Here is a 15,395-nt window from a genome sequence, read left to right on the forward strand (position 1 = left end):
CTATACTCTAATAGCACTAAATGAATCTCTCGTCCAATCTACCTCCTCTTCTCACAGCCTCTAAACTCCTCAGGGAGGTGTTCTAGGCCCCCACTTCTCCCTTCCCCTGCCCATCCTCCACACACAGTAGCCATCTCGCTTCTACTCTCTCTATTTCTCTCACACAGATTCTCTACTTGGGCCCAACGCATCTACTCAGTGGCCGCCACAGTAAGGAACAACTCCCATCCCACCCTCATTTGTGCCTCTAGGACACTCACTTTCTGCTATTCTCATGCCTGCCCTCTCCCATTTCATACCCCCCACACACACACACACACACATGTCCTTCCCAGCGTCCCTTCTGGACATCCCAGGCTCTCCTGCCTTAAGGCCTCTCCCTCCCTGGCTGACTCCAGGAAGTTAGGCTCACCCATTTCTGCAGGAGGGGCCTGCCCTCTCCTCCACACACACACACACACACACACAAGGTTCCAGCCTTTCTCTCACGCTGTTCCCTCATGCCAAAACACTGTGAAGACATCACAGCTCTGTGGGCCAACAGGCACGGGAGCACCTTGTACATATGCAGGAAATGACCTTGAGGGTTACAAAAAATAATAGAAGACACAGCCCATTTCCTTGATACTCATAGTCAAGAGCCAAGAAATTCACATTATCACAAGCATAAGCAATTCACGGTATTACGAAAGTCCACTTCTGGTTTCTGTAGATGTCTCCTGGATCACTTCCGCAGAGTCCTACACTTGATAATGGAAAAACAGAATAAGTAGGTGTACAGACCTTGTCTCCACTCGTTAATTTTTGTGGTGGGAGTTACTCGATGTTTGCCAAGACACTTGCTGGTGGCAGCCTAAATACAACTGCAAATTTGCAAAATAGATGTTGCCGTAAGGAAGAAGGCATCCTAACTCTATAAATACTTCATAAAAATGTTTTCATTAAAATAAAGGAGGCAAAAAGTTGGGGAAATGCTGGCAGAATTGCGTATTCCTTAGCATTATTGATTAGTATTTATTTAACAGGTGAGATACAAGTGCTCCCAATATACAAAGGATTGTTAACCAAAGAAGTTTTTTCAACCAACACCAGTGGTGGTCCCTTCTCCTTCCCCTTCCTAAATGACTCAGCCCTACTGTCAGGAGGGTGGAGCAGAGCGAGGTAGGAGTTCATGGTGGCCCAAAGCAGGTCAGCACCCAGGTGATGAGAGGACATCTCCAGGGAGGGGGGTCTGTCCTGTGATGTCACAGCCTGATCAGGGGAAGGAGGGACTCTTCAGAGGCTTGGGGAACGGCAGCCCGGCGGGTGGTATCAGAGGGTAAGCAGTGTGTGTGAGTGTGTGTGTGTGTGTGTGTGTGTGTGTGTGTAAATTTATAGTCCTTAGCTCTGCCTGGGAGAAGCAACATTTCAATAGGAATGGGCACATCTAATGCCAAGATCTTGGATTCCAAATACCATTTTCCAAGAAAATAAATCAAGACTCCTCCGAGAAAAGGGTTGAGTCCACAACTGGGGCAAGGAGTCAGAAGGATTAGCCTGGGGCATCTTGTCATGCCAGAAGGTGAGGATGTGCTCACAGTATGACACGGCCACATAGCAAGGACACAGATCAAAGGGGCTCTCACTGGTTAAATTGGGGATGATGGGTGCTTCCAAATAAATAATGAAGGGAATGGAGTGTAACTTACTAACGTTGGAATCCATAAGTCCATGTGAATATAAAAATAATGACGTCAACGAGGAATGGGGTATTGACATAGTTTCAAAGTAACTCCCCATAAAAAGACTGTTATCTACAAAGAGGAAAAGACTATCTTAGAGAAACCTAAGTCACGTGATCCGCTTAGTCATGTGATCAAAGGGAACGTCTTTAGCACAGGAACAAACTAAATGGTGAGCCCCTTGGTAGGGGGCGAGGAGAAGAGTGCAATGTCACTGTTAACCTGAACAGACCACGAGGAAACACGAGACAAACTTTAACTGAGGGGCATCTGTGATCTTCCAAAGTGTCAAGGCCATGAAAACCAAGAAAAGCCTGAGGAGTTGTTTTTCCAGACAGAAGGAGACTAAACAGACATAAGTAAATGCAAGAGTGACTCTGGACTGGATCCTTTTGGGATAAAAGACACAATTGCGATAATTGGTAAAACTTGAGTGGAGCCTGAGGATTCGATGATAATAGTGAATCTGTGTTAGTTTCTTGGTTTTGATGATTGTGTTGTGTGCCAGTAGGAAAATGTCCTTGCGTGTAGGAAAAACAGGAACGTAATGGGGCATCAGGGCTACTTATTCTCAGAGAGTTCATGAAAAACAGAGGGTTTTTTGGTATTGCCCTTTGTGATTGTTTCAAAATTTTAAAATGACAAGGAATAAACTATAGAAAAAATAAATAGTAGTTAAACAAACTCTGATATATATATACAGTGAAATCTTATTTAGCCTGCAAAAGGAAGGAAATCCTGACACATACTACAACATGGATGAATCTTGAGGACATAATGCAAAGTGAAATAAGCCAGTTGCAAAAGGACAAATACTGTGTAATCTCACTTATATGAGATACCTGGAATAGTCAAATTCATAGACACAGAAAGTAGAATAGTGGTCGCGGAACCATACGTTAGTCCAGAAATATACTTGCCCTGCCCCAGTAGGGGAATGGGGAGTTAGTGTTTAATGGGGACAGATTTTAAGTTTGGGGGGGTAAAAAGTTCTGGAGATAGATGGTGGGGATGGTTACACAACGTGGGTATACTCAGTGCCACTGTGTGCTGAAAACTGGTCGCGATGGTAAATTTTATGTTATATATATTTTACCACAATAAAAAAAAATAAGTTAAAAAAATTAAACTGTGATTGTTAAGGCATATTCACACTAAATGTTTAGTTTCAAAATGTTGGTGTAAAAAGTGACACCAGGGTCGATGTGTGTCTTGAATTACATATCAAACACTCTCTAACTCAGGGTTCCTACTCTAACTTAATGAAAATGAAGGTTTCCTTTCCTTAGGAAAGGAAGGTTTTTGTGTGTGTACTTCACATGGCCAAACATCAACTTTATGACTCTATGAAACTTGGGAAAAACTCTTTCTGCTAAACGTGCCTGCGAATGTCCATTCTTAGAAAGTTATAGAATATTTGAAAGCCTTGTTCTTCAAAGCAAATCTGCTTTCTGTTACTTAGTCAAATAAAGCAATTCAACCAAGTGGCAAAACTCCAAGGTATGACACTGCTATGGGATAGAAAGGAAAGCCGTTTTGTTTCACAGTTTGCTGGGCCTGTAAATCGAGAGCACGCACGTTTGCGTATTTAATTCAGAGGTTCTGCAATGCCCTGCCAGACTGAGCACATACCTGTAACCACGAAACATGACACACGGATCCGATACAGGGTAAGGGTATGGTGCTACCAACAGTGAATGCCAAGCCACATGGCTCCATGTGTGAATCCAGAGGATAAACCAGGCAGTTGCTGGAATGTCTACTTCCACTGCACAGCTCAACCAACGGCATGACCTCCAAGGCTACTTCAAGGTCACTGTGAGCACCACTCCCTGGTTAGAGGAGCTGGAGGCTCCATGCACTTCCACCCCTGGGAAAGGGCTTGCCATGACCCGACACGCTGCCTGCACACACAGAAGACACACTGAACTAAACAACAAAGCACCTCAACGCTTTGGGCCGTGGTCTCTTTATGTCAAATGCCAGACATGCCAGGATAGACATTTCTTCAGTGCCTTCCAGTTCTATGATTTTCATAACCTGTAACTTCGTAGGCAATCATTTATGAGTTGATGGTGGTAATAATTATTAACGTTTTAAAAAAATTCCTTTGTTAGGGGTATATACGTGTATGTTTCTTTAAGTGAGAGTAAAATTAACTCTCAGTTGGTCAGTTCTTAGAATTATTGGTCCCGGAACCATATGTTAGTCCGGAAATATACTTGCCCTGCCCCGAAGGAAGTATGCCATCTGATAGCATAAATGCATAAAAACAAACATATATACTAGAGCCCCATTACAGAAGTAGCCCCATTATAGAGGTAGGTTAGAAGGGCAAATATATACTATATGTGGATAACATGTCGGAAGACAAATAATTGGTCTAAATCCAAATAAAAAGGCAGTAGGCTCAACGAGCTTCCCTTACATACATCCATATGCCAAGATGGTTCGTAAATGCTATGCAATGGCTCAAGCAGTTGTTTCAAAGGGTCTTTCAGGGCAGTACAGCGCCTTCAGAAGTCCTTGAGGCTGGGCCTGTGCTTGTACAGCCTGAGGTTGCAAAAACTGAAACCCACAATCTCAGATGTGATGATGTGCTTCCCTGCTGTGCATTCTGGTTGAGCGCCTCTGAGATTTTGTTTTATGAGTATTCCTGACCGCCAAACGTTCAGGACTCAGAGGATCCAGTCCCTGCTCCGCACACTCTTTATGACCCGTTGCATAATACCAGTGACAGTTCCACATCTAGGCAGGACGAGGACAGTGTGATCCCAACGGTGGGGACAGGACCTCGGGTGGAGTTAGTTGAGAAACCACTGTTGGCCGAGAAGGTCACGTGCTGGGCAAATTGGGAAAAGCCCCTGAAGCAAGTTCCCTGGAAGGACTCAGGCAGAAGGCCCCACGGATATGCCATCAGGGACCTCAGGCAGCCAGAGGGAGAACGCTGGACGAGTCAAGGGGCCATCCTACAGCGGTGCCTCCTCCCCTGGTTGGGGGCTAGGCTCCTTGGGGGTCCTGTGGTGTGCAGCAGCCAGAACACAGCAGAACCCCAGCTCTCCTCGCACTTGTGCATTTCCATGGGAACAGCTCGCAGCCCTGTGCTGGGTGCTGTGCTCCATCTATTTCTATGGCACCTATCACCATGGCACCTACTTGCTCTGAAAAACACAGGCTAAAAACAGAACATAAAGAAAAGGGGGCAATCCACTTCCCTGCCATCACCTCTCCTACCGCTGTTGTACTTCTGAAGGCTCACGTGGACCTTTTCCGCTCCTAGTTTCCGTGTTTTTGGTGTAGGTGGCCTTAAAAAACAAAAGGCTTACTATCTGCACCAGCATCGTCTTGGGGTGATGTGGCCTGATGCTCCAGGAGGGAGCCCACACAGGAAGTGGCTCCTCCCAGGGCTTTTTCAGAGCCCCCCCCCCAGAAGGAGTTTGGGGAAGGGGGAAGAAGTGGGGAGTCGGGGCGGGGGACAGTTACATCAATGCACACAGATGACCCAAAAAAAGGACCTGTGTTTATTACAACAATGGGACCACAAGCTCTCCTGGGAGCACATGGGACATTCCTTTTAGGGATGGATCCACAGGCCAAACAGTCCCCCTAAAGGTTTTTCTTAAGTGATAAAGATCACCCTTCTAGTCTCTGGAGTCAGACAGCACTTGGGGTCGAATCCCGACTCAGTCACTTGCCAGCCATGTGAGGTCAGCGGGCACCCTCTCGGAGGTTAAATGGACTCATCTGTAAAACGGGGATAAGGACACCCCCCCGCCCCCCAGGGACAAACCACATGCTGCAGCCTCAGCCTTCATGCTTGTCCCTTGGTGCCTATTTATAAAACGGGGAGAATAATGGCATCTGCCTGGAAGGAACTTGGTGGTGGTTGGAAGAGACAATGTGTAGAAAGTGCTGAGCAGAGCGCTCCTGGAGAGGAGGGTGCAGGGTGGAGGAAGCAGCGACGATTCCCTGGGCCTGACTTCCTGCCCTCTGTCCCGTTGCCCCGGACTCCACACCCCTCAAGTCCTTGCCCACAACAAATGTCACAGAGGACAGGCTCCTGCAGAAGGGCCATCAGCTGGGGCGCTTGCTGGGACACACCAGACAACGGAATTCTCACAAACTGGAAAAATCGCAACCTGGTTGCCTGCCTGTGGGCTTTGGAGTCAAGCAGCCCTGAGGGCTCCAATCTCCGTTCTCCTGCTTATGAGCTGAGTGACTCTGGACATGCCACTTAACTTCCCTTTCCTTCTCCATCTGTGAAACAGGGTGACACCTCTTGTTTCAGAGGGAAATTGGGAGCATTAAAGGAGAAAATGCAGGAAAAGCCTCTGGCCCAGAGTCAGCACATGGTGGGTGCTCCGTAATTGTGGGCTCCCTTCTCCTCTAGTCACCACACGGAATGTTTTAAGGCAAAGTAAATATTTAATGACTAAAGGATCAGCTTTTATAATAAAAGGAAACAGGCCCTTTTCCTGAATTTGCTGCTGGTGCTGGTAAATGCTACAGTGAAACTGCCAGGCTCACTCCAGGCCCCCTCCACGGCCCCCACTGCCCTCTCAAATGCCATTTCTCACAACTCCCTGTCAGGAATGCTCTGCTCGGCCAAACAAGACTGTGGGCTCTTTCTCAGACACAACTTACTCGTTCCTTTTTTACTGTACAGAAGCAATTTCCCTGTTGCAAGCACTGTGGCTGTCTCCCTGCCAAAGTCCACCCCCCATGAGCACCCATATTGCATTTGGGGATCCATGTGCTTCCAAGGACCTGGACTCTACTGCAAGGTTCTGGCAGTGCAACATGTGACCTCAGTTAGGCCAATCACATAATTCCATCCCTTGCGTGCAGGATTCGTTCACGTGGCCTAGGTTGGTCCAGTCAGAATGACTCTCAGGACTCTTCCTGAGGCGGGGGACAGAAGGTCTGCAAGGGCTATAGCTGTGAGGCCTGGACTGCTCCAGCCATTTGACCATTGTAAGCAAAGCCAGCCAGTAGGCAAAACTGACACACGCAGAACACCAACTAAAAGCCCTGCCAAGAACTGTAGCTGGAGCTGTGACAGCGTTATGAATACCTAGGTTGAATGGCATCTCAAGCTTGCCCTACTTGTGAATTTCTTAGTTCCATGAGTCAATAAACTCCATTTATGTTCAAACCAATTGGAGTTGGATTTTCTGGAACATGAGGATAAAAGCACCAGGAACACCACTTCCTCTCTGCCAGCCCAGGGTCCTCACCACATTCAGAGCTTAGTTCCAAAGTTAGGTCTTAAGGAAATCCACCTACTTCTATTTCTTCCTTTACCCTCTGCCACGGTGCTCTGTTTATGAAGGATTGGCCATGTGTGCAGTCCTAACACTAAAACCCTGTCATATCGGTAGCATCTCCATTTTTCTGGCGAAGACACTGAGGCCCAAAAAGATATGTTGTCATTTTTTCCAAAGCCACACATTTCGTGTTGGTAAGATCGGAAGTAGCAAGGAGGACCCCTGGGATAGGCAGGTTATTAATACATTTTGATTTCTTTTTCTAAATACTATATCCTTTCAATTTCCCAGTTGGATTATCAATGTCTTGAGCCCAAGGCTATTGTTTTCTTCCTATTTTGACCATCCATTGTAGTTACTTGAGAAACATTTGTTATCAAATGGTTACTGGAACCTGACCCAGGGGCCTGACAATGCCCGGAGGTCTGCTGGGTACCAGACACTGGGCTAAGCGCTCTCGACATATGTAACCTCGTTTTTTAAAGTAGTTCATTGTATTTACGTTATTTTTGGACCCCAAGGCAAGTGGCCTTTCGCCAAGGCCTGTGAACGGAACCTGTTTGAACTGGAAAAGGAGGATCTGTTCCAAGGCACAAACACAGAGGGTGATGGCCCCTTACAGTGGCGCACGGCTGCGTAGAAAGGGCAAGGGCTCTGGGTTTGACTTATGGCTCTACTTCTGATTATCTGCGTGGTCTTACACAAGTTATTTGTGTATTTATGCCTCCATTTTCTCGTTTGTCAAATGACGACATAATCCCAACACCTCACTGGGTTGTTGAGAGATTAAATCATACCGGTGAACCGCCTCCAGCACAATGCTGGGCAGAGTTTTGTTTTCCCCCCACTATGTTTCTCCTTTGCTGGGCACTAACCAGTGGCTGGCCCTCACAGGCATGTGTACCCTGGCCCCTGCTTTGTGGATGACGGCCAACCCTACCCAGGAGCCAGAAGCTCAAGAAAACACTGGCCACCAGGTGCAGGGAAGTTTCCATCCCATTCTTTGCCAAACATAGATTTGCTGGTGGGAAGCCAGAGTGGGCCAAGGCATGGCTGTAGCCCAGGCTGCTTTATTTCACTACAAATTCATTGTGTTTATATTATAACTAAGCCTTTTTCCTTTTGTCTCTGCCTAGCAATCCATAAACAGGTCCAGATCTGACAGCCTGAGCACCAGGTCTGACTTATTAACAAAGGAAAGGGGAGGGCAGCCTGGTGGTTCAGTTGGTGAGAAGCGAGCTCTGAACAACAGGGTTGTCAGTTCGATTCCTACATGGGATGGTGGGCTGTGCCCCCTGCAACTAAAGATTGAAAACAGAAACTGGACTTGGAGTTGAGCTGCGCCCTCCACAACTCGATTGAAGGACAATGACTTGGAGCTGATGGGCCCTGGAGACACACACTGTTCCCCAATATTCCCCAAGAAAATTTATAAAAAAGAAAAAAGAAAGGGGATTTGCCAGGTGGCTCAGTATACATTTTCAATTAGGATCAGAAGTATTCTGAAGCCTCAGAATAGCCAGTCTTCCCTGAGATTTTGAGTGGTGTCACTCAACTAATTGGTGTATACTTGCTCAGGACTCTTTGTCAGCACAGGGGAATGTCACACCTCTTTAGGTAAATCTGACTCAGCTGCACTTTTCTTGGCCTTAGATGGGGTTGGGTGGGGTGGGAGAAGGCTGAGGGAAAGCAAGAGATAAAATGTCTTTACATTTTATCACCTCTTCTAATCTCCGTTTTACTCAAAGAAGGCAGCTAGGCCCAGTATTTTGTTCTACCTCAGAATGCGACTACTGGTGTTGAATAGTGAGTGGTATCCTGCAGTTTAGTTTCTAGTTATGGGAGGCAGTGTTCTCCAACTGTACATCCCCAGGACACTTGCATCAGAATCCTGGACTGCTCGCTAACAGTGCAGACTTCTGGCTCCACACCCTTCCCACTGAATTAGGCTCTGTACACAAGACTGAGAGGCTTGGGTCGCAGTTAAGAACACGGGCTTTCGAGTCACATAAACACAGAGGAACTCCAGGGTCTGACCCCACTACCTACTTCCTGTGGACCTGGGGCAGGGTGTTTAACTTCTGTGGGTCTCAAGTTCATCACCTGTACCAAGGGAAAAGTGGACAGTCAAGGAAGACGGAGTTCATGTGGTTGTTATAAGGAAGAAAAGAAATAATGCCTGTTTAGCAACGCTTGGCACATGGTTCAGTGCATGGTAACGCTTCTTTTTACATAATACCTGTACTCAAAAAGTCTTAGGACCCTACAGGAATTACTAAACCTGGCCATCACAACCAGTGTTAAGATCCTTGCTACAGCACTTTCCACTATACGGCTTCTGACAAATCTACAGACCAGCAACTAGACCTGAAGGTATCATAAAACCACATGAACCCCACCAGGACTCACATCTGATCCTCAACAACCAGCCGGCCAGGAGAGGGCAGCAAGAGGGAGCCAGAGTCTTACTGTGCAGCCAGCCGAATCACAGGGCCTGGGTGTCAGGGGCATTTGCACCCAATCTGGTGGGTAGAGGAGTGACAGCATGGGTTACCAGGGGGCTGTGTAGCTGACTCTTGGCTTTCATAGGTTGTTTACTTTAGGAAACCACACAAGTGTCACTAGATTCTAGAATGCAACGGAAACTTCATGGAGATGTAAATATTGGGAGATAGACTAAGCTGGGGGTTGGCAAACTTTTTTTGTACAGCCTGTGAGCTAAGAATGCTTTTTACATTTTAAAAGGGTGTTTAAAAGGAGTGAGCAGAAAAGGAGGTCTCTGTGAAGGAGATGGAAAAAAATGTCCAGCGAAGTAGAGTGGAAACCTAGAACCTAGAGCCGCCGGGGGAGAGGCTCGAGGGACGGGGCAGTGCAACAATACCAGCGCTCAAGAGAGATGGAGTCAGACCAGAGGAAAAAGCACCAGCTGGACCTGGAGTATGGCAGTCTTGAATGACTTTTGTCTGGGCATTTGATGATGGGAACCGACACCAGATTGCAATGGGTGATGGAGGACTGAGTGGGCAGGCAGGCAGTGTAAACAGCCAGCGTAGATCATTCTTTCAAGAAGCCTGGCTGTGCAGGAAGAGAGAAAGGAAAACTGAAGAGAGAAGTTAGACAGACACATGGGACCAAGCACAGGGTATTTTTCAGACTGGAGAGATTGTACATGTTTAGATCCTGATGAAAAAATGTTGGTAGAGAAGAAGCTGAAGCTGTGAGCCAGCGAGAACAGTGATGGGAGGACGGTTCCAGGGGAGTTAGGAGGGCATCGCATCTGAGCACCAGGGGGAGGCCAGCTGTGGCAGGAGCACACCTGTCCCTGGCACGGGACAGTTGGAGAAGAAGAGTAGCAGATATGCTGCATGGTTTCCAGGGAGGACCTTGAGAGAGTTTCCCAAGACCTCAGTTTTACTCAATTTTATCAATGAAAAGGATGGATTCTCTATTAGGGACAAGGAGAGACAATGAAACAGAGCTTTGAAAAAGGGTTGAGAAAAGAGGGACAGTCAGGAGGCGCTGCCAATGGCAGTGAGGCAGGGAAGTATCTAGGGACATCTGCAAGGGTTTCCAGGCAGCCTTGGGGACCCAGGATTGTAATGGCCCAGATAGGAATGGTGGACCAATCCTCCAGCAGCAGTCAGCACGCCAGGAAGAAGCAGGGCAGAAATGTCCCCAGAAGCAGCGTTCAGCTGGGTGGGCTCAACAGAAAAGGATAAGTGGACAAGAGTGGTTAGAAAGAGATTCAGGATAGAGAGGACAGCTGACCACCGCGGTCACATGACGTTGTCCCCTGAGTTAACAGTAGTCATTGGTTCAGGTGTTTAGCAGAGGGGTCAAGGTCACTTCTATATATAGACTAGGTTCCCTCTTCAACAAAGAAAGTGAGCCGAGGCCGATGAGGTAAATGAAGGTAACAGGAATTTTAGAATCAGATGTGGATTGAAAATCATCCTTACCATTTCCCAAAATAATATTTTGTCTATAAAATGTGAAAAATACATGCTTTCTAGAACTTGCAAGAATGAAATGATTAATGTAAAGTACCCTGCAAGGTTGTAAACACCATTGGGTGCCTGTCTTTTGTTATTTAGTATTCTAACTTCTGCTTCTAGTAGATGCCTGGCACATAGTACGCCCTCAACAAAAACAAATGTCCTTCTTCTGTTAGGCAATATTCATCAAAGCACCTTTTCTGGTCCTGGAATAAGCGCCCCTGACACAACTGGTATTCCTCTCCTTGACCTGTCCAATCTCAATTATTGCAATAATGAAATGGAACATTGATCTATACTTTCTTTCATTGAGCCAGGCTGTTACTTAACTGAGTGATTTCAGGAAAGTATACATCATGGGAGCTGAACTCTAAGACCACACAGATTCAGGATCATGTGGCTGCTCATCCATCCACCAAACAAATGGCTTGGCTTCTTTATCACAGCCCTGTGGACTCACAGATAACCTCTAATGAGGTGGGGTGGTTTCCACCTCAACACATGCAAGGATGGACTCCAAGGGAATGGAAGGAACACAGGTACCCTTTCTTCATCAGCCACCTAGACCCAATCTCACAAGAGACAGTGACTCTCTAGAGGAAAGGGAGTATGGAGTTTATATTACATAATGAGGAAGTTGTCAAAAGATTCAAGATCCAGAAGAAAAAATAAATAAAATAAAAAATAGAGCCAATGCCACTCCAGCTGGGAGGTTTGAGCAGTAAGGGGACAGGCTGCCCAACCCAGTAAATAGTCAGTCTGACCAGTGCCACCAGAGGTGTTTATCTGAAACATTGGGCCAAGAGCCATCCCGGGATTTTGATAAAGAAGAAATCCAAAAGTAGATCAGGCTTCCAGTAGACAGGAAGTAGAGCACAGGTGGGCTGAGAAACTGGTAGACTGAAGAAGGCATTAATGTCCAATGCAGGTCCAAAGCACACGTCTGTAGCAACATGTCACAAAGACTACGGACTGTTCCCAATTTCCATTCTCTCTTTCCTCCTTTCAGTAAGACAACTCCTAAGTTTTAGCTGGGAATATTTAGTTGACCCAGCTAGAGACTACATTTCCCAGACTCACCTGCAGCTTAGTGTGCCCAACTTCTGGCCAATGGGATATGAGGAAAAGGACACGTTCTAAATCACATCATTTAGAGGGGGCTGTTTGCCCTTCACTTCATTTTCTCCTCTTCCTCCAGGCAGGTGTGAGTGATGTTGAGCCAGCTTTGACTGTGCAGGAGAGGACAGCATATGGGATGGGGAGCAAGATGATGGAAGGAACCTGGGTTCCTGAATGACCCTGTGGAGCAGACTGGTTTACCTGTCCTGAACTGACCATCTACCTCTTAGCTATTAGGTGATAGAGAAATATATTTCTATCCTTTTTGAACAAATGCATTTTGGGGTCTTTTTGTTACAACTCAGCCTGTACCCTACCTAATACAGAGTGCTTCCCAAAGGTACAGCTAATCATAATTTTTGTGCTGATAGTCATATTTATTGAAAGCTTACTGTGTGCCAGGCATTGTTCTAGAGACTTTACATGCATTATCTCATTTATTCCACACAACACTCACTAGATGAGGGCTGTTCTCCCCATTTTACAGAAAAGGAGCCACAGGGAGATTCAATACTTTTTCTAAAGACTCATAGCTATTTAGTGGCCTAACCGCCAGTCAGACAAGTATTCTGGAGGAGCTCATACCCTTAGTCACTATATTTTACAAAGCATAACTTTTTATACTCCCATGCAGTTCAAAGGACACCACTTAGTTTTCAAGAGACTTGTGCCCAAATATTGACTTTTCTTCAAAATTACTGCAGGACCAAGGCAAGTCATTTAGTTTCTCTACTAGTTGTTTTTCTCCAAGAGAACACAGGAAGGGTACCCACACTAGACCTCATACAACTGCTGGAAGGATAAAATGAACTCATGTATACTTAAGAAATGTTTTGAAAGCTATAAAGTGTGGTATAAATGCAATGTTGCCTTAAGGAAGGCTGGGAAATCCTTACAGCCAAAATAACAAAACGCACTCAATTTTTAAAACATGCAAATACCGTCGAGCAATTTGGATGATTGCCTGGAAAGGCTGCCGACATCTGTTAAGGAGAGGAGTACGTTTGGTTTTGTGCATCTGTTATCCTCAACTGAAAAAGGGAGAGGTTAATTGGAATTAATTGAGAGAGAGCATAGCTGTGTTTCTGTTGTGCACATTTGTGCACACACAGGTGTTTTTTTCCTCTCTCTCTCTCAAGAGAAGAGAAGCATTATGATCAAGGGAGGAGTAGCAGCAATCTGCAATGCCTGTGGGAACCAGGCAGGTACAGACGTTGGGGAGTGGGACGGGGCACACAAAGTGCCGACAGTGAGTGGGAACTTTGGTGAACGGGAGCTCCAGATTTCTCTGCCTTGTTGCGATGTGAGTCTGCTGTTGCCAGATCTTTCAGTCACATGTGGAATTTCCCCATTTTCCAAGAATGCTCAAATTTCAAATTTAGAAATCAAACATGTCAAGGGCCACCAGCGGGTCTCCCGGGATCTAGCCCTGCAGCCGGAAGTCACATCTGAGTCTTTCAGATGCTTCATCATGATTATGTATAAGCCACAGTGGAGGTTTCTCTCATCTCACCCCACCCTGCCCTGCCCTGCCTCACCCCATGCCACCTTGCTTTTCCTTCTTCCTCATCTTAACTCCACCCCTCTGGTGAAGCCAGCTTTCTCTTTGCTTTCTACCCTCTGACTTCTCCTCCCTTTCCTTGTAGCTTGTACCCCGTTATCTTGAAGACACAAAATAGCCCCCTCCTTTGTGTGCCAATTAATGCCAATGTTCTTCTTCCTGCCTACATAATCTCAACCTGCTACCCCCGCCCCCAACACATAATTTTTGCCTGCGTTCTCATGAAGTAAGGTGATTACAGTTAGCGCCCCATTGTCTGTAACGAGGAGGGTCAGGAAGGCAATGATAAGGTGCGAGAGGACACACCCAAAAGTCATGTGGTTTTGCCTTTCGTGTTTGGTGGTGCACAAGTAAGAAAGAAGCGCACGACTGCCAGTCACCTGCACCATCCTGGTCCTGGCCCTGCAGTGGACACGGAGACAAGCAGATCCCTGGTCTGGAGAAAGCCTTGAAGGGGATTTACAGAGCTCGACCTCCAGCCAAGGTGGAGGCGGTGACCTGGGTGCTGTCTCACCTCCCCTTTCCTCAAAGGTCCCTGTGTGCATTATGTGGGTGCCCAGGAAACTCGGACCAGTTGGCTGCCCTGTATCTTCCACTGCGTGGAGTCCTTTCACCCCGACTGCCATCCCCCTTTCTGGTCATCAGCTCCATCACATCATCCCTGGCAAGCTTCTGGCCCAAAGGCTGACGGGTACCTCTTGATAGGTTTCAGTTTTGTTTTCTTTGCTTTCACATGACCTTGGGGCTTCTCAGGGCAATGACGTGGACCACCAGGCCCACGCAGGTGTAAGGACCGAGAAGAGAAGCACTACCTATCCCTGAGGCATGGTCAGTCATCACGTGCTACCTGTCAAGGCTGAGCTCCAACTTTGCAAAGAGAGGAGCAGAGCTCCCCCGCCCCCATGGAGAATTTCAGGGAATTTTCTGCCCTGCTAACCAGCTGTGCCCCACCAGCTCCTGAGCTGTCTCTCTGCAGAACTTTGGCTCCTCGGGCGGGTGGAGTGTGTGGATGTCACCTGGTGGGAGCTGGGAGGGCAGGTCTGTGGTGTGTTCCGTGCCCTCCTGACTTACTGTTTGCTTGGGACGTCTGGATTAGGGCTACAAACAGTTCTTCTCTTTGTTTCCACTGCCTGGCAGAATGTGTGCTCTCCTCAGAAAGGCATAAAGCTCCTCTTTCTTCAGCTCCCCTGTGCCACCCGGCTTGTTCTGCAGGCCCAGGCCAGGCCCCAGTGCAGACTGTCACAGCCTCACTCTGCAGCCTGTGCTCACGTGGCCTGTGCAATGGCGGGTGGCCTCCTTGGCAGGCAGCCAGCCCCAGATCTTAAAGCCGCAGAGCCTCTGGCGGCTGCGTGGGCTCTGCGTGCTTGTGTCCTGACCTCCCTGCAGGAGTCAGCCTGCCCTCCCTGGAAACAGGGACACACAGGGACGAGTAATGCAAGGGCTTAGCTGACACTACTTTGGGAACTTTGAAAAAGTCTGATGCCAGCGTTGCAGCCCCAGAAGTCCTGATGTAATTGAACTGGGAATGCAGCCTGAGCACCAAGGTTTGCTCTAGGCTTCAGTTTCTCCTTCACTCATCTTGGTTAATTGTCGTGAGGATTAACTGAGATAATAAGCACTAGTGCAGAGCCTAGCCCTCAGGACGTGCCAATAGATGTTGGCGCTTACAATTTTCAACTGCATGCCTCTTTCAAGGAAAAACCAGGATCTGCTTTCTTCTGATCTGTCTCTC

General features: G+C 47.2%; 1 protein-coding gene across 5 annotated transcripts in view; it reads right to left on the bottom strand.

The window, feature by feature from the left end:
* DGLUCY (D-glutamate cyclase) overlaps positions 1–14,936 on the bottom strand; it is a 79,493-nt gene extending 64,557 nt beyond the window's left edge. Inside the window, exon 1 of one of the 5 annotated variants that reach the window (XM_074327033.1) lies at positions 13,044–13,109. In XM_074327033.1, the coding sequence (XP_074183134.1) occupies positions 13,044–13,085 (42 nt within the window). In that variant the 5' untranslated portion in view covers positions 13,086–13,109. Of the gene's footprint in view, positions 1–13,043; positions 13,134–14,734 lie in introns of those variants that run through there. The other 4 variants (XM_074327032.1, XM_074327031.1, XM_019745117.2 and 1 more) reach the window with 4 other exon arrangements.
* Positions 14,937–15,395: the final 459 nt, after the last annotated feature.

The sequence above is a fragment of the Rhinolophus sinicus genome, linkage group LG03, assembly GCF_036562045.2.
Source record: "Rhinolophus sinicus isolate RSC01 linkage group LG03, ASM3656204v1, whole genome shotgun sequence".
In the NCBI taxonomy this organism is placed as follows: domain Eukaryota; kingdom Metazoa; phylum Chordata; class Mammalia; order Chiroptera; family Rhinolophidae; genus Rhinolophus; species Rhinolophus sinicus.